The sequence below is a fragment of the Balaenoptera borealis genome (assembly GCF_965194805.1).
Source record: "Balaenoptera borealis genome assembly, chromosome: 2".
NCBI lineage: Eukaryota > Metazoa > Chordata > Mammalia > Artiodactyla > Balaenopteridae > Balaenoptera > Balaenoptera borealis.
The window spans coordinates 182,315,244-182,340,657 of NC_138867.1; the positions used below are offsets into that span (position 1 = coordinate 182,315,244).

General features: G+C 60.5%; 1 protein-coding gene across 2 annotated transcripts; it reads right to left on the bottom strand.

Moving 5' to 3' along the window:
* On the bottom strand, positions 1-25,367 carry PIAS4 (protein inhibitor of activated STAT 4). Of its 2 annotated transcripts, XM_082381681.1 has the most exons (12): positions 25,211-25,367; positions 19,761-20,187; positions 8,813-8,897; positions 8,069-8,110; positions 7,695-7,785; positions 7,440-7,568; positions 7,235-7,340; positions 5,603-5,659; positions 4,550-4,623; positions 4,299-4,459; positions 2,142-2,272; positions 1-1,805 (listed from the first exon to the last, which is right to left on the bottom strand). In XM_082381681.1, exons 1-12 carry the CDS (start codon positions 25,235-25,237, stop codon positions 1,537-1,539), a joined length of 1,599 nt encoding a protein of 532 aa, XP_082237807.1. In that variant the 5' UTR covers positions 25,238-25,367; the 3' UTR covers positions 1-1,536. The 2 variants fall into 2 exon arrangements, with proteins under 2 accessions (XP_082237807.1, XP_082237808.1); XM_082381682.1 differs by lacking the exon at positions 5,603-5,659.
* Positions 25,368-25,414: the final 47 nt, after the last annotated feature.

The following is a 25,414-nucleotide window of genomic DNA, read 5'->3' on the forward strand; positions in this document are numbered from 1 at the left end:
TAGCTTCACCTTGACTTTTTTATTTGCGTTTTTAAAAAACAATTAAATTAGAATACAAATATTAGAAAACAGCGGCCCTCGGCTGCCAGCGCAGACGGAGGGGGGGCTGAACTGCACAACCGAGTTTATACAGTAAAACTGAATTTGCCCTCGACCAGATTCATGTCCCTTTCTTCTTTAGACCTGAAATGATATTGCTTCCTGACTAGGAGAGTTCTGTTTATACAAAGAAAAAATATTCTGAGGCTTGGGGGTGAGGGGTGCGGGGAAGAAAAGAAAAAGCAAAAAGAATGGCGGGCACAGGAGATCTGGAGAACCAGGTGTGGCCTCCGGGGGACAAGGGTGCTGGGCGGGGGTCCGGGCACCCAGCTGCGGGTCCCTGGAGGCGTCTGGGGCCGCTGTGGGCCCCCGTGGTCGCTGGATGCCCGCCCCCCGGCCGGGAGCCACCTGGGGCTGGGCAGGGAGCTGAGGCCCAGTCCTGTTGGAAGACAAGAGTGAGGCTCCCGGGGGAGCGGGTGCCGGGCAGGCCTCGTACCCGTCGGAAAACCCAAGAGCAAGGAGAGGGGGAAGGAACCGCCCCAAATGGAGAGGCCGGGGCAGGTCCTGGCCGACCCCTCGGAAGTGGCCACGCCCCCCTGCCCCACTGAGGAGGGGGCTGGCGACGGCGGCGTCCTTGGACACCTGCGCTGTTCCGTAGGGAAGTTAACCTGAATTGGAGTTACCGAGGTAGCTGGCTAGAAAACTGAGACCCCCCCCCCCACGCCACACGGTGCCGCGCTCTGGGGCCCCCGCCTTCCGCCGGGGGTCCTGGCCACACGCCGGGTCTTCAAAATACCAAGTTATTGCACTTTCAAAAAATACAACACATCTGTGGCTAAACCCTCCCCGGCCCCCCACGCCCCGCCCCACCCCGCCCCCCACTGCCCGGCCCCGCCCCCCGCCACCCCCCCCCCCCACTCCATGGCTTCTTGGCTAAAAAAAAAAAAAAAAAAAAAAAAAAACGCTCCCTGCTCCCGGCTCTCAGGAGAGGACACGCTTGCAGAGAGAGAAAGCAAAGGAACAGACGAACGTCAGAGTCGGGGGCTGCTGCCGGGGGAGAGGCTGTCCTCCCCGCGTCCCCACCGCCCGGTCCCTCGCACCAGCTGGAATGGTCGTCCGGGGGGCGCGGCGTCCTGGGCCCACCCGCCCTTCCCAGGGTTGGCTCTGACTTCGGGCTCCGACTCCGGCCGGGGAGGCGGCTGTGTGGGTGGCTTGCCTTGTTTTTAAGTTTGATTTTTGTTTGTTTTTCTTTTTTTTTTTTGGACTTTTTTTTGTCGTTTTACTTTTTTTTTTTTTAATCCTCCGATAGGAGAGTCCAGAGGTACAGGTGCCAGGAGCCAGGCAGGGAAAGGGGTGGAAAAACAAAATGAACAACAATAAAAAGAAAAAAAAAAAAAAAATCACTCCTCCCGCTGTGCCCGAGGCCCGCCTGCGCCCCTCTGCGTGGTGAGCACCAGGAAAGTCGAGTGTCCGGCTGGTCGCGGCAGTGGCCAGCGGTCAGCAGGCCGACACCAGGCCCTTCTGGAAGGGGCAGCGGCGCTTGGGCCGGGGGCCCTCCTCGTCCTCGTCCTCGTCCTCCTCGTCCTCGTCCTCCTCCTCCTCCGAGGACGACGAGCTGTCCAGCGTGAGGTCCACCACGTCAGCTCCTGGCTTCCCGTTCTCCACGCCTCCCGCCGTGCCGCCCCCGCCGCCCGAGCCCCCAAGCGCGCCGCCACCCCCGCCGTTGACGTTGGGGGTGGATGGGAGCCCATTAGCATCCGAGGTGCCTGCGGAAGAGAGACAGGGACACATGTTCAGGATGGCAGGTGACCCGCAGAGCAAGGAAATCGAGGCCGGCGAGGGGCGGGGGCAGCCTTGTGCAGCAGCACACCTCGGAGGACGGGGCGAGGTGACCTGAGGCCACCGGCTCCCGCGCGCTCTGGATGGGGCCCGGCACACAGCAGGCGCTCACTAACCGCCTCAGACGCCCCGCTCCAGGGGGATCGACTCCACCGGGACGGTCGCGTTTCAGATAAAAAGGCCACGCGGTGGGATAGAGTCAAACTCAGCAATCGGCAAACTCCGGGAACAGAAACTCGGGCAAAGCCCGGCTGAGGCCTCACCGAGCACAAGGATGGGGCACTGGGGGCTGCAGCTGCGCTCCTTCTCGGCGCGGATCGGGCACCACGAGCCGTCCACCAGATACTCGATCTCGTCGGCATCCTCGCACTCGCTCAGGATCTTGGAGAGGAGCCTGGAGGCGGGAGGAGGGCGTGCTGACTCCTGGGCCCCACCCTGCTCCCCTGGCTGGGGGTGGGATGCTCGCCGAGCCACTTCCTGCTCTCCAAAAGTGGCTTCAGGACAGCACTGGCCGCACCTGCTGACCTGAGGTTCGGGGCGGGGGCCCATGCCAGGCCGGGAGCAGGGACACACCAGAGCCCCCAGCGTTCGTTCAACATCAACACTGCACCTGCCTCCAGGTGACTCTGACCGCCTCAGTCACGATCACACAGGAAGGAGGCCTTGTCCAGGACACCCTCTGTGGCAGATGGGGCCCCTCCCAGCCCCATCACCATAGTATGAATACAGCTCTGCCATAGTACGGCAGAGGGTCACCACAGTATGACTACAGCTCTGCCTGAAACATACTTTGCACTTGGAAAACTCCTACTCACCCTCCAAAGCCCTACTCTACGGCTCCTCTTCTCCAAGCAGAGCACAAGCAATAGGAATGTCTGTCTCTGGTTTGGTCCTCCCATCCCACACGTCCAGCTGGGAGTTCCCTGAAGGCAGGGTCTGGGATGGAGTCCTTTTGGGGACCCGTAAATCACCCAGCTAAGGGCCAGAAACCAAGTGGCAGAGCCTTGTGGAATAAATGCACGACTCAAGGACCCTTCCCCCAGGAAGCCTCCCTGGCTATACCCAGGCCGCATGGGCTGATGGAATGGCAGTCCGTGTGCAGCACAGTCACACTACCCAGCCCCAGCCCCGTCTGTCCCTAGAGCTGTCAGTTACCACCACCCGGGCCTGAGTGACCTGCTCTAGGCCTGTGCGGGGGAAGGCGGGCCCCGGGCTGCACAGCTGCCAGGCTGGGAACAGAGCTGCCATTCAGGCCCAGCCCTTGTGCCGGGCCCCAGGGGCCTCCTCACTCCACCCCGAGGCTGGACAGCGTTGGGGTGGCTGCTCGGCTCCTCCGGGGAGGGCACCCAGGCTCAGAGCTGGTCAGACTGGGTTTGAAGTCCTTGCCCGGCTACCTGTGAGCTGGGGGCCTGGGCTAGTGGCCACCCCTTCTGAATCTGTCTCCTCATCTGTAAGGTGAGGATGATCAAGGTCCACCTCCCTGGACGGCTGGGAGGGAGGGCTTCTGAGACCTCGGGCGCAGTGACCAGAGGGAGACGAGTGCCCGACCGTGGGGACAGTTCACACGTGGCCACTGCAGGTCAGGGCTACCCCCTTCCCCGTGGCACACACCCCAGCCGCGCCTCAGTCATCGTGTGCGGGCGGAGGCCATGCAGTCGGCGGTCCAGGGCTGCCCCATGGTCCGCTCCTGCCTGGGCCACCAGGTTCCCTTCCCCAGCCCCGGCTCTGGGGACAGAAGTGGGTGTGGCTGGCGCCTGGCAGGAGCCAGTCAGTCAGGTGCTGGGCTCAGTTTCTGGAAACTTAAGACCAGAGCAAAGTTTCCCTTTTAGGGAGAATGGCCTTCTTCCCCTTGTCCCCCCTGCGGCATGGGGAGGGCCTGCTGGTTAGGCTCAGGGGACAGCCTGGCCGCACGCTGGTGTCACCTCGGAAAGGGCCCAACAGAAGGTGGTCAGAGTTTTGGGAAGACGTGCGTCCCCTTCACCTTCCTATGTGGAGGATGTGACCAAGCCTTTGCTGAACGCCACTTGAGAAGCAGCTCCCCGAGTGGTGCAATGGGATGGAAGCTAGGGGTTCTCGGGTCCCCGTTTTACACGGGGGAGGAACAGACTCACAAAACGCAAGGTGACGTGGGGAGCAACAGAGGACCTCGTGGATCTGGAGCCCCACTTCTGAACCCTAGGCTACGCCACTGCCACCCACAGAGCAAAGGCCCTGACCAGTCCGCAGGGCTGACACCCGCCTCTCTCTGTAGCCCAGGGCTTGCAGAGCTGCCACAGGGTGCTGCTGGGCAGCCTGGAGGCCCCAGGAGGCCTCAGAAGCTGCATGGCCCCGCTCCTCCTTCCAGAGGCCCAGACAGGCAAGGGGCCAAGCCCAGCACAGCCTGGCAGGCGGCGGGGCCCCCGTGCACCCCAGCGACTCACCCATCGATGATGAGCTGGTCGTAGGGGGCTGGCTTGTCGCACACCGGGCACATCCAGGTGGGCTTCTTCTCGTTCATCTGGAGGTAGAAGACGGCGTCGAAGCACTGCAGGTGTGCACAGGTCTCTGCGCGGCAGGGCACTGACAGCCGCATCTTCACCAGCTGCGCGGGTGGGAGGTGACGGGTGTGAGTGGCCGCCCGGCGAGCACTGTCCACCCAGCCGCTCCCACAAACCCGCGCACCCCGACTCACCGGGCAGATGAGGGAGACCCGCACGCCGGTGGTGGCAATCTCGCTGTCGGGGTCCAGGCGCAGCTTCTCTTTGACTGTGGGGAAGGGGCGGCCGGTGTCAGCGGGGCCGAGGGGCAGGTTTTCCCAGCAGCCAGAGATGCTCGGGAGGGCAGCAGTGAACACCCTCAGCACCCCTCGCCTCAGCCAAACACGGTGAGCACCCCATGTTCACCTCCCAGGACGATGAGACACAGGCTTTAGCTCCAGGACCCAGGACTACGAGGAGAATCTATGTTAAAAAAGCCCTGGGCAGGGACATCCCCTGGTGGCGCACTGGTTAAGAATCCGCCTGCCAGTGCAGGGGACACGGGTTCGAGCCCTGGTCCGGGAAGATCCCACATGCCGCGGAGCAACTAAGCCCATGCGCCACAACTACTGAGCCTGCCCTCTAGAGCCGTGAGCCACAAGTACTGAAGCCCGTGTGCCACAACTACTGAAGTCTGCGCGCCTAGAGCCCCTGCTCCGCAACAAGAGAAGCCACCGCAATGAGAAGCCGGCGCACCGCAAAGAAGAGTAGCCCCTGCTCGCCGCAACCAGAGAAAGCCTGCGAGCAACGAAGATCCGAAGCAGCCAAAAACAGAAAAAAAAGCCCTCGGCAGCAGCCATTTTATTTTTGACAATAACCTAGGTGCACAATGAGGAGGGCCAGCCCCCCAACAAGACCGCCCTTCTCTGGAAAGATCCAGGCAACAAAGAGCTGCCGTAGGCCACCTGCTGTGACTGTTAGCTCTGATGAAAACCGCCAGGACCTCCCGCACCACTCCAAGGGCTGGGAAGCCCCAAGGCCAGGAGAGCCCCACCAGGGACCCTCCGAGGGCGGAGTGAGCCCACGAGCACAGCTCCCTTGCACCGTCTGAGTCTGCTTCTCTAACAGATCAGAAGACAGCGGGCGCCCACCATAAAGCCACCGCACAGTGAGCCCACGAGGTGGAGGAAAAAAGCCTGGAAGGAAACTGGCCCACTGCAGCCCTGGGGATGGGCCTGCAGGGGGCGCAGGGAGGCTGGCCGACCAACCTGAGAGGGGCAGCGGTTCAGCTCCATCCGCAAATGGCTCGGGACCATGCCTGGGCCCTGCAGAGTGGAGGGCACTCGGCTTGGACGATGGGACTGCCCTTCCCTCCTTGATACAACGCCTGCGCCCCCTCCTCCAGAGAGCCTTCCTCCCCCTCCCACAAGGGGTTGAGGGTGACCTGCCAGCTTGGCCTCCCACCCCCTCAACGCCCCTACTGTCCTCAGCCACCCTGTGGCTCCCATCTCTGGCTAACAGGTGCAGATAAATGGTAGACCCAGAGACCCTGGCCCCTCAAAAAGACCCTGGGCAGCTGAGGACGGGTGCACTGCGTTATCATGCTTCAAAGCAAGGCCTCGGTCCTCCTCTACCTAATAGAGGGAGGGTACGTGCAGCAGGAAGGGTTCAAGTGAGACAGAGAACAGAACTTCCAGGCTGCAATCAGACAGCAACCCAGCAGGCACGATGCCCAGCCTGAGCTGGCTGTGGGAAGGAAGCTGGGGGCTTGCTTCAGAGGGGAGGTCCTGCCCGCCCCAGCAGGGGCCCGGGCTGTCCCGTGAGCCGCGACATATGCTGCCGTGGCCCCTGCACTGCCTCAGGCCTTGGCTCCAGGCCGGTCACGGAGGAGTTAAGCCAGGCCTCCCCATGTCCGTCCCCACCCTGGGGCCCACGGGTGCCTGGATGAGCCCTGCCCAACCCTGCGCCAATGCCTGAACCTGCCAAGCGGGCAAGTGGGGGGGGGGAATCGAAGAAAGGGCCATTTGAGGAAACAGGCAGGCGGCAGGGCAGGGTGCCTAGGCTGAGGTCCTGGGGTCACAGAGCCCTAACTCTGCCACGCTGGCCTCAGTGTCCCCACTGGTCAGACTGGGACGTGGCCAGGCCCCACTGCCCGGATCCACAGTGAGGATGGAGTCAGAAGGCACCCTGCAAGGGCCTCCAGGTGACCAGAGAGGGAACTCCTGAGCCCCCGCTGTGTGGTGGGCAGCCCCCCCGGGGCAGGACACAGGAAGGTTCGATCTGCCCGTCTGAGTGGCTCTTCTGGGGTTTTTTAATGCTCTGTGTATCCCCACCCCCTTTTTTCTGGTTCTTAAAAGTACAAAAAAGAAAAAAAAACAATGGTCTCAGCATTCCCGGCCAGACCCTCATCATCACGTGTGCCTCCAACTGGGAATCCATCCTCTGCTCCTGCTGAGCGCTGGCCCCCGCCCCCTCCCGGTACCGCACAGCCGCCAGAAGCACCCGCCTGGAACACTGATCACCTGGGGTCTTCCCCTCCCCGCAAGCCCTCCAAGGCTCCTCGCCCACCAACCCCGGCTCTCCTCGCCGCATTCACGGAGCTCGCTGGGGGCTTTCGGCACACCCAGCTCGTCCCTGCCTCAGGGCCTTTGCACTGATGGTTTGCTGCCTGGCTCCCCTCCCCCTCCTCCTTCTGCATCCTCCAGAGACCTCCCAGAGCTCCCCAACCACCAGGGTGATGGCCAGACGGGGGAGGTCCAGGTCCCCCACAGGCAACAAGCTCCTGAGGACCAGGCCTGTGCCTTGTGCCCAGCAAACTGGGTCAGCAGTGATGGAGCCATGGCCACCCCCAGGGACCGTGGGGAGCCCCACCCAGCAGTGCAGAAAGCCCCGGGGCTCACCCAGTGCCTTGCACAGCTCCGGGTGCTTGACCCCGATGGTCTTCAACCTCTGCAGCAGCTCTGAGGAGGTCAGTTGCCGCACCAAGTACAAGGCCACGGAGTAACTCTGGGGGTGGGGGAGGGGAGGGGAGTCAGGACTGCGCCAATGGAGGTGGGGTGGGCAGGGGAGGGAGGGCAGAGGGAGGGAGTTCCGGGGCCTGCTCACCTTGCCGTAGTTCCCCCAGGTGACGGTGATGCGGTTGGTGGCCGAGGACAGGTACATGAGGTGGGTGAGGTTAATGGGGCGGCACGGCCTCTTGGGCTCCACTCCAGGCTTGTTCGAGGGGTAGTAGCCCTGGAAGCAGACACCACGGCTGTGACCATCACAAGGTGTTCCATGTGCCCCCCCCCCCCGCCCCACTCTGTACTCTCTGCCTCGCCCCCCGCAGCGGATCCAGGGCTGCCAGGGTGGCCCACTCACCGGGACCGAGCAGTAGCTGTGGTTGACCTTCACGGCGATGTTGGGTGGGTACTGGTCTTCCTGAGGGCTGCTGGTGTCTGAATAGCAGATTCTGCAAGGACACCGGGGACCATAGGGCCACGGGCACCTCGGGCAGGGGAGGGCCCGCTGGGAGGGGCGGGGAGGACAGATGGGGGGCGAGGGTGGAGGTGACAGGACCCGCATCTGGCCTGAGTGGGGCTGCATGCTGGCGTACCCACGGACAAGGCCAGATAGTGGGGGTGTGTGTGTGTGTGTGTCTGAGAGGGTCCTGGGGCCTCCCAGAGTGGGGGAGGGGAAGGTGGGCAAGGGTCATGTCCCCACCCACCCCGGGGCCCGGGCACACCTGGGCTTACCTTAGGACGACCTGCACGGCCTTGACCCCGGGCTGCAGTTCTCTGTGCGGGGGGAGGAGGGGAGGGTCAATGGCAGGAGAGCGCCCAGCAGCCGCCTCTGACCCTTCACCGGGGGGACCAGCCAGACGGACTAACCCACTACTTCCCAAGGCGACCGAAGGCCAAGGGTACTGCCTAGAGCGTTCTCTCCTGCCATTTACTCACGGGTGATTTGGGCAAATGACCGCCTCTCTCTGGAAAATGCGAGGCTGGTACGGGTAGTAAGAGGGTTGGTGGGTGTGGGCCTTGTGCCCGAGAACCGGCGGCCCTAACGGTGACTTCTGTCTCAGCTGGAGATTGAAGGCCTCAGAGAGCAGAGTCAGAGCCCTGGGACCAGCCTGCATCCCTCATCTGCTCAGCGGGGGCGGCTCTGCCCCCAGGGGACACTGGGGATGTCTGGGGACATTTGTGGTGGTCACGACTGGGGGGCTCCTGGCATCAAGGGGGTGGGGGCAGGGATGCTGCTCCACACCCCACAGAGAACGCCCCGACCCTGATGTCCGGACCAGTGAGGGGGCGACCCTGTAAAAGGGGGACGATTGGCCCACCTCGGGGCTGTGGGTCAAAGGTGGTGAGAGCGCGCGGGCCCTGAGCACGGGGTGGGGGCCACCCTTCCCCGCCACGCCAAGCCCAGGGTCTGCTGCGGGCCTGGCGAAGGCTGCCCTGGGCTGCCACAGCGGCGGGCAGGGGGTGGGCACAGTGCACCTGGAGTTCCGGATCAGCTCCACCTGTCTGGGCGTCAAGGCAAAGATGCACGGGCTCTCCTGAAGCTTCTCGTTATTCTGCGGAACTGGAGACAAATTTGGGGTCAGGGTCACGTCTGTTCCCTGGCGAGGGTGGCGACCACGGTCATTCCTACAGGCCTGGCCCTCTTCAGACTGGGAAGTAGGAAACGGGAGGCTGAGCCCTACCCAGGTGGGATGGATTTGGGGGATCCTGCCCCTTCCTGGGTAAGGAGAACCACAGCCCATGGTTCAGGGAGCACTCGTGCCCCCCCATGTCCCCCACTGAGGGCCACTAAGGGAGCAGCAGCCTCTTCAGCCCTCCGGGGCTCAGGCATCTACTCAAGAGTACCGAGAACTGCTCGGCGGGGGCAGAAGAGCTTTGCTGGGCCGGCAGGATGCAGCACACCAGGCCGCGTGCCCTCGGGCCAGCCACTTTCTCCAGGTCTGTGAGACGCCAGCAACAACTCTGTCCCCAACTCCCAGGGCTGTTCTGGGCATCTGGTGAGCCATGTGCCCAACCATGCAGCATTCGGCCCAGGCCCCGCACGGGCTCAGCACGGCACTGCCAGAGGGAATGGGGACAAGTTGAACAAGGTCCCGCCTCCGGCACTCACGGGATGGCCAAGGAGATACGGAAGTGAACCGGCAGTGAACCTCCAAGTGCACAAAATAAGAGTCACAGAGCAGCCTGGCCTGGCTCACAGCAGGAGGTGTGAGGAGGGCAGCAAGGACAGCACACACAGAGCCCTGCTCGCCATCATGGAGCACTGGGTGCGGAAGTCGGGAGAGAGTCTGCCGGGGACGGAGACCTTGGTAGTGAAGAGCCGGCTCTTCACTCTCAGTCATAACTGTACTGAGAACCCCAGGCGAGATCAGAAAGCACTCTGAACTGAACGAGAAAATACAATACTCCAAAACTTGTGGGAGGCAGCTAAAGCAGTTGTGAGAGGGAAAGCTATAGCTTTAAATGCTTCTATTAAAAAAGAATGAAAAGGGTTTGAAATGAATGATGTATGCTTCCTCCACAAGAAGCTAGAAAAAGAAGCCCAAACTAAAAGCCAAAGCCATTAGAAGGGAGAAAATTAAAGATAAAGATGGACGTCAATAAACCAAAAAGCCAACAACAGAGAAAACCAACAAAGCCAAAGTTCTTTGATACATACCTAGCTAGACTGAACGATAAGATCGTGAGAACACAAACTATCATGAATGAAAGGTGGACATCAGTACAGATCCTATAGCCTTCAATAGGGGGCTGTAACTTCATGCCAATGAATTTGACAATTTACATGAAATGAACAAACTCTTCCAAAGATGCCAACTATCAAAACTGGCACCAAAACATATGGAAAGTTTGAAAAGCTTTTTATCAGTTAAAAAAACTGAACTCATAATTAAAAACCTTTCCACAAAGAAAACTGCAGGTCCAGGTTGGTGGATTCAATCAGACGTTTAAGGAATAAACCATATAAACTTTATATAAACTCTTCCAGGGAGTCCCCTGGTGGCCTAGTGGTTAGGATCCTGGGCTTTCACTGCTGGGGCCCAGGTTCAATCCCCGGTCAGGGAACTGAGATCCTGCAAGACGTGCGGCACGGCCAAAAACAAATAAATAAATAAACTCTTCCAGAAACTAGAGGAGGAAGGACACTTCTCAACTCATTTTAACTAGGCCAGCATAACCCTGCTTCCAAAACCTGACAAAAATGCATCAAGAAAGGAAAAACACAGCCGAATATCCTTCATGAACGTGGATGTAAAAAATCCTTAACAAAATATTAGCAAACAGCCAGGGCCCCTGGGATCTGGCCCTGGAATGCAAGATTGGTTGAAAACCTCCACACATCCACTTAAAGTGGCTAAAATGACAAGACCAACAATTCCAAGTGTTGACAAGGACCTGGAGCAACCAGGACTCTCTCCTGGGGGTAGGGGTGGTTGTAACATGCTACAGACACTTTGGAAAACCGTTGGGCAATGACTAGTAAAGTTAAACATACGCTTACCCTGTAACCAGCAATCTGCTGTTAGCTATTTCCCAAATAAATGGAAGTACGTCTACAAAAAGACCTGTGCAAGAACGCCTGGCTAATTTATTCCTGGCAGCTCTAAACTGGAAACAACCCAAGTGCCCCACAACGGAAGAACAAATGGACAAGCTGTGGTACATTCATACAGTAAAACTTGCAGTCCACGCATCGACACAGACGAATCCGAAGCCCCAAAGCTGAGCCAAAGAAGGCAGACGCAGAGAAGTACGTGCTGCGTGTGCGTTATACCAGCTTCCTGAACAGGCAAAACTAATCTACGGTGATAGAACTCAGAACAGAGGTGGCCTCTGGGGGTCGGGGGAAGGCAAGGACTGCCTGGGAGGGGGGTCCCTCGGGAACTTAGCAGTGATGGAAATGTTCTGTATTTGGTGGCATTGGGGTTACTCGGTCACATGCATTCGCTAAAACTCAAGTTACGCACTAAATATCTGTGGATTTCATTGTATGTAAACTATACCTCACTGTTTAAAATTTTAAAACTACACTGAGAAGTAGTGATCATTCTGTAATGAATAAAAATATCAAGTCACTGTATTGTACACCCGGAATTAATATTGGATTGTAAGCAATCATACTTCAATTTAAAAATAAATTTGATGAAGCCAAAAAAAAACCAAAACCAAAAAAAAAAAAACCTACCAAAACTAAACAAGGGACTTCCCTGGCAGTCCAGTGGTTAAGACTCCATGCTCCCAATGCAGGGGGCCCGGGTTCGATCCCTGGTCAGGGAACTAGACCCCGGATGCAGCAACTAAGAGTCCACATGACACAACAAAGATCCCGTGTGCTGCAACTAAGACCCGGCGCAGCCAAAAAAGGAAGATGGGCTCCAGGCCCGACGTGGAGGAATACTACGCTCCCGCGAACACAGGGAGTCACGAATCAAGCAGCTCTTTATGCTCCGACAGAGACTAATCCCTAAGATGGTTTTAAGTGGAAAGAGCAGGTGCAGAGCAGTGTGTACCTCAGGCTGCTATTCGTGTAACCAAAACCAAGGAGGGGGTCTGTGCAAGAGCCGCCTCTGGGGAGGGTGGGTGCCAGAACTGGCCACTACCGCAGCCCTGGAGCCGGGGGAGGTACGGCGTCTGCTCTTTTTATACTGCAAACCCTTTAGGACAGCGGTGGGCAAACTGTCCCTACAAAGGGCTGGAGTGTATTTTCAGCTCGGCAAGCCACACTGTTTCTGCCTCTACATCCCCACTCTGCCTTGTACCATGAAAGCTGCCGGTGAGGGCGAGCACGCGCCCGCCCAGTGCGGCCGGGGTGTGGGGCTGCCAATAGGGAGCACACAGCCCTGGTCGGCCCACCCCTGCTTCAGAACCTTCTGAATTCCAAAGCGCCGCCTCGGGTAGGCTATTTAAAAAGCAAACACAATTTGAATTTAAAAGCAGCTCGGGCTCAGAAGCCAGAGCTCCTGGGCTGGGGTTCGTACTCCAGCTCTGCTCAGCCACAACCCCCATCCCCACCCAAGCCTGTGCGCCCTCCACGCAAGGGACCAGTTTCTCGGGGTTCATAGTGCCGGGGCCGGAGCTGGCGCTCAGGAAGAGGTGGCTGCTGAAACCGCCACGCTGCTGCCGCCAGTTCCTGCTCGTTGTGGAGGGAGGGCTGGTCCCTCCGGAGTCCCGGTTGGGGCCCTTCAAAAGGGCCGCTTAATTGGAGGGCTGGGGTGCACATAGGCTACCTGCAGATGCGCCCAGACCTGCCCGAAGAGCCCCGGGCAATTATTTATGGGGGGAGGGGGTCTCACAACATCTGAGCTGGGCCACCAAGGCTGGGGGGGGCGTGTCAAAAATACTCCCCCACCCCACAGAGTCCCCTGGGAGGCAGGGGAGGGGACGGCCCACCCGCCAGCCAAGGAGCTCTTCCTGCAGAAACCGCGAGAAGCGTTGCCGAAGAACTAGCTCCGGAGTCCCTTTCCCGGAAGGACTCCTATTTCTAGGTGAGCCTGCTGCGGAGGCAGGGGATGCATTCCGAATCCCGATCTTCTGCTGTGCCACCAGCCTGGGGTGGTCGACTGTTCCCCCAGGAAGCCAAGTGGCCGGTGGGAGGCCAGCTGCCAGCTCAGCTGGGACACAGTGGGCAGGGGTCCCCCAAACCCGGACCTGGGTCATCCACCACCAGGGGCAGCCTCACCCTTCCAGCTTCTCAGGACTGAGATTCTGGCGGCGTCTGTGACCCTCACCCTCACCCCCACTATCAGCTCCCTTGGCCAATCCTGTTGTTGAGGACTTCCGAACGCGCCCAGGGCGGTCCCTTCACCCCCAGTGCTCATCTGATCAGTATGAAGACCCCTTGCCGGTCTCCTGGCTCCCCCCGGCTCTGGGCTTCGGGGAAAACTCTGTCCACAGCCCTGGTAGCCTTGATTCCACCGCAGCCACCCTGGGCGCCTCCTTGTGCTCCCCACCTGCCAAGAACATACCTCGGGGCCTTTGCACTCGCCATCCCCTCTTCCAGAACATTCCTCCCCCAACCATCTACACAGCCCTGGTGTTTTAAGCCTGTGCAAATGCCACTGGAATGAAGCCTTCCCCGAGTGCTTGTATCTAAAAACTGCACCCTCCACCCCAACCCACCAGCGACGCTGGCACTCCCCACCTCCTTCCAGGCTCCATTTTTCTCCCAAACCCTCACCTCCTAAGAATTAACACAATTTTCCCGTGTCTTTGGTTCGTCGTGGACACAGAACCAAAACTACCTCTACTGTCACCCATGCTGCACAGCAGGGTGGCCATGGGGGCCCCCTGCCAGGCGGCTTGGGGGCTGGGATGAGGTACACGCCCTCCGAGCCCCAAGCACACCCAAAGGTCTCAGCCTCAATGCCTCTCCGGGACTAAAGGGAGAACCCCTGCCCCAAGGTCCTCGGGGAGCTGCAATCCCAGGAGGAGCCAGTGGACCAGGGACTCAGACCCCGGGCTCAATCCAAGACCCCGACAGAGGGCCTGGCACACGCAGGCGGCTGCCAGACAGCCTTGCAAACTGTCACCAGGGAAGAGTATTTAATGACCTCAGTAGGTGCTCACCACGTACTGGGGCGGGGTGGGGGGGGGTGTTTTGACAAACCAACAGTCAGGACACACCACACGTTCGAGGTTGCACACGCAGACAGAAGGCAGCAGCGGCAAGGACAAGAGCGTGACTTCTTCGCTGTTAACCAGTGTTTTCTATGATGAACACGTATTTTTACAAAAGTTTAAATAGAAAGAAAAGGAGATTTTAAGAATTCGATCGGGGGACTTCTGGTGGCGCAGTGGTTAAGATTCCGTGTTCCCAATGCAGGGGGCCTGGGTTCAATCCCTGGTCAGGGAACTAGATCCCACATACATGCTGCAACTAAGAGTGCGCATGCTGCAACTCAGGAGCCCCTGCCTGCCGCAACTGAGACCCGGCGCAACCAAATCAATAAATAAATAATAAAGTTTTTTTAAAATTTAAAAAAATAAGAGAATTTGATCAGCTGGGACTTCCTCCACTGGCCTGAAGCCCTTCGGCGGGCAGCCCCTGCCCCTGGGCCCCCGAGGCCCCCTGCTCCAGGCTGAGGCCTGGCCCCAGTGGTGATGGCGGGGGCGTCCTGGAGGAGGCGGGAAAACAGGTCCCCCAGGCTGGGCGCAGGGGCCTCACAACAGCAAGGGGTGGGCGGGTACAAGCCCCAACTAAGGGCTCTGGGTTCGAATCCCAGCTCCTCCATTCACGGGGCGAGGAACCCGGACTTCCTGCTCGTGGGGTTACGGGAGGAACAAGCACTGAAGGAATGACTCAAAGTCTTTCTCACTGCAGCCTTCAGGCTGCTCCTCATCTCCAAGCCTTTGCTCACCTACCCCCACCTCACTCTGTCCTCTGGATGCAGTGGGGAACAAGCCAGTCCCAGGCGATCAACAATGCCAGGGTTGGGAGCAAGGCCCCGGAGGAGGAGACAGTGGTAAGGAGAGAGGGATGAGCTGTAGATCAGGCGATGGGGCAGGGAGGGCCATGGGGGTGTCTGGGGAAGAGTGTGACAGACAGAAGGAACAGCACATGCAAAGGCCCTGGGGCAGGACCAAGCCTGGAGTGCTGGAGGAGGCTGGAGCAGAGTGAGTGAGGGTGAGGGTTAGGGTTAGGGTTAGGCCAGGTGAGAGAGAGGAGGTGAGGGGAGGGAGGAGGAACGTGACCAGCCTGCTATTCTAAAAGCTTCTCCTGGGGACTTCCCTGGTGGTCCAGTGGCTAAGACTCCACGCTCACAACGCAGGGGGTCCAAGTTTGATCCCTGTTCAGGGAACTAGATCCCACATGCCACAACTAAGAGCCCGCATGCCGCAACTAAGACCCAACACAGCCAAATAAAAAATTAAATACTGAAAAAAAAGTAATCATCTTAAAAAAAATAATAAAAAATTTAAAAAATTAAGAAAAATAAAAGCTTCCTCTGGCTGCTGGGGGTAAAGTGTGTGGGGAAGACACCAGAAAGGAGGTTGGGCAGATTAAAGCCAGGGGCGGGCAGAAAGTCAGGGGGATCACAGCAGGCGGAGGTGAGCCACCTCTGGCAGGACTTGGGGTGGGCTGGAGGCCTTGCCTGGGACAACCTACACGCCCACCTGAGGGCCCCCTCACAGGTAATGCTGGGTGCTCCCCAAGGCACCCACCTGCTGCAGAGCTGACGGAGCCCCTCCCACCACCACGGGCAGGGGAGGCCCAGCCAGCCCAGTGGGTCAGGCCACCTGCCCCTGATGCCACAGACAGCCCATGGGCCTGGTGGGTACCACGCTGGGCTGTGGGGCGGCAGGCAGGCCTGCCGCAGGGGTATTATCCACCTCAGAAAGGACGCGAAAGAACAAGACCTGGGAAGCCCTCAGGACAGCCCAGTTGGTCCCCACCGTTCCCTGTGCCCCACCGTTCCCCGTGCCCCACCGATCTTGGTTTTTCTGGCCTCTGCCACCCACGTCCAGGCCACTCTCCCTTCCCCAGCCTGCGGCACACCACACTCTGGTCACAATGGCCTCCATTCATGAGCTCTCTCACCGCCGGGACTCTGCCTGGAACACGCTCACCCACCCACCCCCTTTGTCTGGCTTAATTGCTACTTATCCCTTGGGTCTGGATGGGATTGTGACCTCCTCCAGGAAGACTTCCTGACTGCCACCTCCCCACAAATGCACAATAAGGGGCTCCTGGTACTGACAGTGCCCTCCCCCCACCCCCGCCCCTGGGGAACCCTGCACTCCCTGACCAGAGCATTCCTCGCCCGTCACCGTTTAATCACCTCTAGGGCACCTTCCTGGCAAAACTCGCCAGGTCAGGGACCCCACTACCTTGTTTGGGCAATACCAGCCAAAGGGCTCGGAGCCTGAATGAGGGACGTATTGATACACTGGCCCTGCCCAGTGGGGACAGGGCTAGACCAGTGGCTCTCCACCAGAGTCAGCGCCGACCACGTCCTGGGGCATGAGGAAAACTGGGGGGCAGCCTGCTCACCCTGCTGGGCCACGGGAGTGGTCCCAGCCCACAAGGCGCTGGCCACAGGATGCCGGGAGCCTCGAGGAGCAGCGGTGGGCCAGGTCGCGTTTCCTTCCTTCTGCCCGTGGCGAGTCTCATGATGGTACCTCGTCTCCCCCACGCTCCCTGGCCCTGAGGTCTGGGCCTCCCAGAGTGGACACTCAGCCTCTGCCTGCTGACACCCCAAGTGGCCAGGCTTAGGGGACCCTCCGGCCATAAGACGGTTGAGCCTCAAGCAGCAGTGTTGGACCTGAGACTGCATTCCCAGTCCCTCTGAGTTCTGCTGTGGGTGAGCAGCGAGCGCCTCTGCCCCCGGGGTGCCTGGCCCAGATGGCTGGGCTCCCTGTCCTGAGAAGAGGTCTGAGGTCCAGAACCTTCGTGTGGTTCAGAACCAGGGCTTTCCCACAGGGAAGCAAAGTGCCAATGGCGCGGGGAGGGGGTCAGAGGAGGGAAGATGGCTGAGCACGCGGCCCCGGAGTCCCTTCCCTCAGGATGCCGTGTGACCTTGGGCTAGTCTCCTGACCTTTCTGGGTGCCAACCCCCAGTCCCCGCTGGAGTGGATCATCTTTCTCCTAAGGTCCTTCCAGCTCCCAGTCTGTGGCTCTATTATTCCCCTTCCCTCCCCCAACCAGAACATTCCCCTCCACGTGATTTATGTCTCCTGTCTGCCTGGCGCGGTCTCCATCCCGGAGCCTGCCGGCGGCTCTTCCGGGGAAATAGGACCAGACTGTTTGGGCCTCATTTTGGTTGGCAGGTCATGACCAGGGGTGAGGGGGAAGGGGAAGCTGGCTAGAGCCTCCTGAGGTGGCTCCTGGGCAATGCCAGTGCTGCAGAACTCCCCGTGGGGAGGTGCCCAGGGTGAGGGGTAGGCGGACAGAACTGCTGGTGCTGGAACAGCAGGGACCAGATGGCTTCAGGGCCACCATCAGTGCTCGATGAGGCCTCCCCCAGGAACCCGGGCAGCCCCTGGGGAGTCCCTGAGGAGAGGGGAGTCTCGGGAAAAGGGTACATCTTGGGAGAGGGGCAGGGGAGTGGGTGGGAGCAAAGGCAGGGTGGGGTCGGCCTCTTTGTTCTGAGCCGAGAGCAGAGTGATTCCTGGTGTAGACAGGGGAGCAGACTCTCCCAGAGATCAGGTGACTGGGGTCCCTGGGGGCTCAGGGCAAAGTGATGCATTGTGGGGCGGGAATGGTTGCATGTTCGCGGGCAGGAAGGAAGCCCATGGTCTGGGCAGGGGAGGGAGACTGCCGGCCCTGAGTTCAAAGTCACCTCCAGTCCCAGGCCCCCGCCCAGCGCCAAGCCCGCCTTGCAGCCTCCCAAGCCCGCCTTGCAGCCTCCCTGTAAAAACCCAGCCTCCCTGATATAAAGATCGTGCTGGAGTCCTTAGGAAGGAATCTGAATCTTCAGCTCGACCTCCAGAAACAGCCAGCCAGCCAGGCCTGAGACTCCAAAGCCTGCGGGTGGGGTGGGGGGGTTGGGGGGAGGGGGATGGGTCCTGGCATCTAGAGAGAGGTTGCGGGGAGCAGAGACAGGGAAGGTCATCCTGGAGAAACTCAGGAAGGGGCCCTGGGTCCCCAGTGCTGCCATGTCACCCCCACGATAGGTGCTGGTGAGCCAACCTGCCCCCCATCTGGGGGCTGGCGAGAAACCCCTCCTGACTCCAGAGAGAAGGCAGGGGAGGGAGGAGCCCCGGGCCAGAGTGCGGGGCCTCAGACCCCAGGGCCAGGAGCACCTGAAGCACTTTCCTCCACCTCCTACAGCCTCACCTGGAGCCGCCGTCCCTCCCCCTCCCCCCACCCAGGGCAGGACGGAGGGGGCTGGCAGGCGGGGCTGGAGCTAAAGCCTGTGTGCAGACAAGGGCCCCCTGGCCGAGCAAGGCAGGCCGCTGGGTCAGCAAGGTTGGGAGGGACTGAGCCGCGTGGCCAAGGGCACGGCGGGTGGGGGCGTGGAGGGACCGTGACCTCGGCCACAGCACACAGGGACCGACTCACGACCAGGGCCCACTGTGACGGACGGCAGGACCCACAGCGTGGGTAGGCTGGGGGCACCCCGAGGCTCCGAACAAGGGGTGCTAGAAGGGAACCTCCACAAGGGTGGGGGGCTCTGTCTGCTCCCTGCTGCACCCCCTGATGGGTGCCCACCCAGCAGGTGCTCAGGTATATGCTGTGTGACTGGGTGGGTGATGAGTGGCAGGAGGGGTCTCCAGGAACACTCAGGCACCTGGTAAAACCTGAGGGGTGACAAGAGCCCCATCGTATTCCACTCGCTCTCTGGAGCCCTGGAGGCCCAGGAAGCTGTGGCTGGTTGGTGTCCTGGTCCCAGAGCTCAGGGCAGCATCTGAGGCTGAGTCCAGGCTGACACCCACTCCCAGCCCTGTCATCAGGCTGTCCGGAGTGGGGGGATGGGGGGGCTGCTACAGGCCTGATACACAGCAGGCCTGTCCCTCAGTCAACGTAAGGACAGAGAAAAGAGGACGAGGTTCCCCGGCATCATCTCTCTATCCGCGCTGCACCCCACCTCTCAGAGGCACACCTGACCATGTCCTCACGGGCCGGCCCGTGTTGACAGGCCTGAACCCGCTGACCGAGGTCACTCCCGCAGGCTGCCTACTAGGAAACAGCCTTCCGCGGGGGGGCGGGAGGGAAGGTCGAACCTCCAGCCCCTTCGCCACCAGGAGTAAGACCACAGAAGCCAGCCTTGCAGGTGGCCCCCAGTGCCCCCGCCTCCTGGTGGTCCAGCATGGTGGAGCCCTCGCCCACGGTGCACCAGAGTTGGTTCCTCTGACCAGTGGAATGTGGCAAAAGTGAAAATATGCCACTTCCAAGCTGAGGCTGTGAGAGAGCCCTCAGCTTCCAGTGGGGTCATGCACTCACACAGGTGCACACGTTTTCTCTCTCCCTCTGTCCACCACAGCACCCCCGCCCCGATCATGGCTCCGGGGGAAGCGAGCCACCACACCATGCTGGGAGGACGCTCAATCAGCCCCCAGAGGCCCAGGCGGCAAGAACTGGGGTTTCCAGCCAGCAGCTGGCAACCACGTGAGTAAGCGCCCCGCCCCTAGCCCCAGTCGAGCCTACTGATTAGGCAGCCCCCAGCTGACAGGTGGACTGTGACCCCCCTGAGCGACCCCAAGCCAGAACCACCCAGCCAGGCCGCTCCCAAGTTCTGACCTTCAGAAACTGAGGTGTCGGCTGTTTCAAGCCACTGGAATTTGGGGTAACTTGTTACATGGCAACAAGTCACTAATTCAAGGACCCCAAGGTGGCCCCTGTGCTTCCTGGGAGGGACAAGCCCCCCTCAGCCCCTCGGCCCTTGCTGCTCCCCAGAAAATGCTCTGGGTTGGCTGCTTGGCTGGCCTTGGGCGCTGGGAGAACTCAGAAGGTGGGGCCGCCCCCAGGGGCGGCGGGGACTCACCCAGCTCGGTGGGCTTCAGCAATTCATCCAACATGTTAAAGAAGGGCAACTTCACCAGGCGCACTTCTGGCTTGAGGGTCTTGGCAGGCAACCGTCCGAGTCCGTTTAAGTACTTCCCGTAGAGCACGGGGTAGTCAATGTTGGGGCCCGTGAGGGGAGTCCTGGGCACCGAGCTGGCCCGCTCGTAGGTGGAGTGCATGGTCAGGGGGTCCAAGGGCCGGTGGGGCTGTGGCACGGGCTCCGAGCTTTTCTTGGCGTAGCGTGTCTCGTAGAGCTCCTTGATCTTCTTGAACAGCTCGGGGCTACAGTCAAACTGGACCAGCTGGAGGGCCCGGGTGACAAGTTCGTGTTTAAGTCCGCTCTTACTCCGGCCGACAAAACCCAGGAGCATCTGAAGATCAGAGACTCGGAAACTCATCACCATGTTCTGGGGAAGAGCAACCACAAACACACAGGTTCAGAGGGACACGCTGCCAGGGTGAAGGACTGCCTGGGCCAGCTGGGGGGAAAGTGAAGTGATACCCTGCTAGCAGCTGGCCGGCCCGGGGCCCCCAGGAGGAGGAGGCGGCAGCTTCTGCCCCAGTCCCACCGGCCCGGGCTTGGTCCCACCTCCACGCCTGTGCTCAGGCTGCCGCCTCCCCCTCCCCTGAGAGGCCCCCTCCCCGCTCAGCCCTGCTCCCCTCCTCCCCCTCCAACCTTCCTCAGCATCACCAACGCAGCAAAAGCTCCTCTGACTGACCCCTCCCCACCAACTGCTTCTATTTTAGGTCCTCTTTTCCCATCTTCAAGCCTGAAAGCATCCCCAGGGCAGGAACTGGGAATCTTGCTTCTCCATAAACAGCCTCAGCTGCTCTCCAGCCGAGAACTCTGATGGCCTCTCTGACCCTAGGCCTCTTCGTCAGGGAGGACGGCGGGTCCACCTCATCGGGATGTGGGAAGGACCAGATGAGGCGATGCACGTAAAGCAGAGTGAGCGCTCAACCAATGTCGGCCACAAACACATTCTCCCTTTGGTCTGGAGCACGGTAGCCACCGCTTGCTTAGTACTGAGTCACCTGCCGGGGACTGAGCTGCGCGTGTGATTATGCACTTAACTCTGATCCTTCAAACACCCCTACCAGGTTGGGGTGAGCTCCAGTTACAGACAAGATCCAAACCCGACTCTGAAGCCAGGGTGGCTCCTCTCTACCAGGCTGCCCCAGCACCGACTTATTTCAGCTGAGCACTGCCGAGGCCGTCAAAGCGTCTGCTGGTCCCCCCCGCAGGCTTCCTCCCCTTGGCGCTGTGGACACTGGGGCCGTCCCGGGCATGGTGGGGTGTGAAGCAGCATCCCTAGCCCCGCGCACTCGATGCCAGAGCTCCCCCAAACCCCAGTCGTGACAACCACAAATGTCCCACAGACATCACCAAATGTCCCCTGGGGGGTAGGATCAGCCCCAACAGAGGAGCGCGGAGATCCAGCAGCCACAGAGGCTATGAACTGACCCGTGGCAAAGTGATGACTGGCCATTATTACCTGGCAGGGCCCCTCCAACGAAATCAGACCAAATACAAGAGAGCAGTGGAGCCCAGTGTTTTCTGTGGGACTGGCCGGCAGTGGCCTGCCCTCCGTGACCCTCTGCGCTCCCCGATAAGCTACATAAGCAAAGTATCCTGGAGGGATGGGCCAGCGGGGTATGGGGGCCACCCATGCCAAGTCCTGAAGCTGACCTGTGATGAGTGAAACGTGGTGGGAAAAAGACACTTCCGGGGGGGGATGGAGAAAGAGAAAGTACAAGCGATGACAGTGGACATGGAAAGCTGGCGAGCCTGGGGCAGGACAGCACCCAAAGAAACCAATAAATCACTTAAACTCAACTAGAAAAAGTCTGATGGTCAGAGGTAGGCGGGACCCCTGCCAGGCTGGTTACGTGCCAGAAGGCGCTGCTGTTTTCGGGCTGTCAAAGAGTGAGCTGTGGAATCTGATGGTGGCTCCAGGACTCAGGAGCCCTAGGTTCAAGCCCAGACCCTGCCCTAGGTTCCCAGATGACCCTGGGTCCGCTGTCAGGCTTCTCTGCACTTCGGACAAGGTGGGAACTCTAACGTTCTTTCCAGCTGTACGGCGCCAGGCTCCTGCTGATGGCAGAGAGGTCTGCCGGGCCCAACACGACACAGATAAAGGTGCGGGGAGGCCCCATCCTGCCTGCAAAGCCTCGAGGGGGAGGCTTTTCCTGCTGCAGGGTCTTTCTCCTACTCCTGCACTGCAGACGGGGAGCGCCCACCAATGCCAGGCACAAGGGCCTTCATGGTCACTAACCTCACAAGGACTGGTGCCCATTACACAGGTGAGAAAACTGAGGCTCTGAGAGGCAAGCAGCTGGCCCAAGGCCTCCCCGTGCATCCGCGGCAGGGCTGGCAGTATTTGGACTCGGGGCCATCGGGCTCCTGAGGCTGCTTACTTCCACTCACACCCAGCTGCCTGGGAGCCCCTCACTCCCCAGCACACCCACTGCTTGGGGGCCTAGCAGTCTGCTGGCTCTCCGAGAGTCTGAACACTTTTGAAAACAAAGAGGCTTTGCCTCCCTCGGCCTGACTTCCTACCTTGAACAGAGAAGAAAGGCTTGCAGACAAGATGTTTCTTCTGGAAGAGCCCCAAGGCGCTCCAGGGGAGAGGCAATGTCATATGGAAGCTGACCGCCCACCATGGAGCCAAAGGCAGGTGGGCCTGGCCTTTTGGAGTCTGACCACAGCACATCTTCCTGCCCCTGGGAGCCCCTGCCCCTACCTACCCCTTCCACCAGGTTGGGGCCATCCGGAGCCGCCTCATGCACGCGCATCCCGGGGCACACCCCTCGAGCTGCCATATGTTCATGACTCGGATTTCTCAGCAGCTGCCACCACCGAGGAGCCTGCCCTTGACACTGGGAGGGAGGGGAGGCCGCACAAGCAGGGTGCAAACGTTCAGGAAGAAGCCCCAAGTGCTGCGCAGACCACTTCCTGCCGTGGCTTCATCCTGACCCGCCTGCCCCTCAGATCTGTGTTTATAAACAGCGCCAGGCCCCAACGGCTTCCAGAGCCTCAACTCTGGGCTCCTTCGGAGCCGTGTGGAGAAACAGCAGCTGCGCTGAACTTAACAGGGGCGCCTCTCTCCAGGAACTAAGAGCTCTGTGCAGAATGCTACACACCCTCTCAGGGAGCTCCCAGACCACTCCCCCGCCACACCCCCAAGCCCCTCTCAGGGAGCTCCCAGACCACTCCCCCGCCACACCCCCAAGCCCCTCTCAGGGGCCTCAGGTTAAGAGTCTCAGATTTCCAAGCTTATCAACAAGCCCCTCGCTCTCCCCTCAGACCAGCCCATCCTGCACCCCAAAAGACAAAGTCTCCGGCTCGCGCTACAAAAGGCTGGGAAAGCGCCTAAAAGAGGGGGACATTTCAATGACATGTAGGCACTCCACAGTGACAGCAAGGGACTGAAGGAGAAAGAAGGCTCCCTAGGATGGGAGCAGGCTGGGCTCACGAGGCTCGTGTTTTAGAGCACTTGAAAAAGGGTCAACTTGATCTAATTGGGGAGGGGGGCCCCAGCCACTGGAGGGTCAAGTAGAGTTCATCAGATCATATTTCAAGGCCCTGGATGATATAAGAGTTCAGATCCTACTCTCTGGCTGGAGTGGGGGCAGGCGCCCAGAGCCACAGCCCCACAGCGGCCCGAGGAGGTTAAATTTCAGGGCTCCAGGGGACTTCAGGCCGCAGGTTGCTGCCTTGGGCTGGCAGAGTTCAGACCTCTGCATCTCTAGGGCAAGTCTCAATTTCTCAAAACTCCGGAGAGGGGCAGCCATGTGTGTGATGCAGGTATACGGAGCGGGCACTCAGGGGTGAATGGAGACTAATACCCTATAATCACAGAACCTTGAGGGCTGCATTTCAGATCCCAGTGGGAAGGGAAGGGAGATGTAAGGAGAGGGAGGAGCAAGAGAAAGAAAACATTTACAGGTCAGGACCCTGGGGAGGGGAGAGCAGCAGGGGGAGGGGGCGGTGCCTCGGTCCTGCAAGGTCCGGTCCCCCACCTCCCTGGGATCAGCGGCCTTGAGTAAACTTCTCCGGGAAGAACCCTAGCCTAGTCAGGGGCAAGGGTTCTGGAGCCTCACCTCGGGGAGGCATCTGGGGGAAGATACATCCCCAGGAGAGGGATGCTCCCAGCTTAGTCCCAAGAGGGTTAAAAGGGGCCCCAAGCTTGGAGAAGAGGTGGCATCTATGGGATGTGGAATGTGGACCCCAAACAGGAATACGGGGGAGAAAGACTAGAAACTAACCACCAGCGTTCCCCAGCGCCGGGAGCCCCCAGCTGTCCCGTCACGTGATCGCCCTCCTAACTACCCTACCCTGCAACCAGCCAGGGACTCTCCAAGGATCGACGTTAAGAGACCGGCAAAAAGAGAAGGGTGCCTCAGATGCCAGAGCTGGGATGCATAAACAGATCTAAAGCAGGGGTTCTGGGGGCTGTGTGGGAAGGGAGTGTGATCTGAGCAGTAGACTCACGATGGGGTAGAGTATAAGGGAAGCAGACAAGGTTCGGAAATGGAGTCTGATCCTGCGAGTGTGGGGTCCAGAGACCCCAGGAACAGAGTCCAAAGCAGCACAGATGCTGTCCTGAGGGTAGAGAGGGAGGAGGAAGACAGAGCCCAAGACCCAAGACTGAGAGGAGAGAGTTATTAGGAAGGCACCGACACAGGGGCCAGGGCTCCATCCCATTGGGGAGGGCAAGCTCAGTTATCGCCGCGCGCACTCCGGGGTGAAGAGGGTGTCGGGAGGGGGGCGGGGCTCTGGGATCAGAGCGGGAGCTGAATATTGGCTCCAAACCCCAGCCTAGGGTAGAGACCCCAAGAGACACAGTGTTTGGGGGCGGTTCAGGACCCCAGCTCATCACCCCGTATGGTGGAAACGGTGGCAGAAAAGTCAGGGGACCCTTCTGAGCAGGAGTCGCCAACCCCAGCCTGGTCAGCTAGGCGAGGAGGCTGAGACCCAGATGCCAGCCTACTGTACCATGGGGGGCGGGGAAGGCGCAGACACTCCCCCAGGCCAAAGAGCGCCGAACTCGAGGAGGGAACGAGCAGTCCAGCCAGTCATGCTGTCCGGGGGGACCGTGCCTCAAACTGGGAGGCGCGGCCCTGTGCCCGTGCTTAGGGAGATCCAGACCCCAACCGCTTGAGCTGGAGAGAGGAGAACCCAACCTCCCACCTGGGGGCCGAACACCTGGCGCGAAAACTGGGGTGAGGTTTGGGGGGCCCCGCCCCCGGCCTCCCCGCGCCCCGCCCGCAACCGGAGCCCCGGGGCCAGGGGCTGGCGAGGGAGCCGGACGCCGAGCCGCGGGGGGGCCGCACTGTGGGGCCCCGAGCGGAAGGCGCAGACCTCGGCCGGCCGCCCGGCCCCCGCCCCCCCGCCCGCCCTGGCCGGCGCTGCCGCCGCTCACTCACTTTGGCCTCCACCAGCTCCGCCGCCATCTTGGCCACCAGCGTCCCCCGCGCCGGGAGCCCCCAGCCGTCGCGTCACGTGATCACCCTCCACTCGCGGGCGGGGCCGCCGCCGCGGCCAATTAGCACCCGCGCGCCCTCCTCCTCGGGGCGCGCGCGACTGCGCACTGCGCAGGCGCGCGCGGCCACCGCCCGGGCCTCGGGCCA

Bases quoted from the DNA above. Each gene is read 5' to 3' on its own strand.
- PIAS4 (XM_082381681.1), bottom strand. From the start codon at position 25,237: ATGGCGGCGGAGCTGGTGGAGGCCAAA. The intron at 20,188-25,210 runs GTGAGTGAGCGG...GCTCTTCCCCAG, and splicing joins CGGAGCTGGTGGAGGCCAAA to AACATGGTGATGAGTTTCCG. The intron at 7,569-7,694 runs GTGAGTGGGCCA...GTCTGCTTCCAG, and splicing joins ACAGCTACTGCTCGGTCCCG to GGCTACTACCCCTCGAACAA.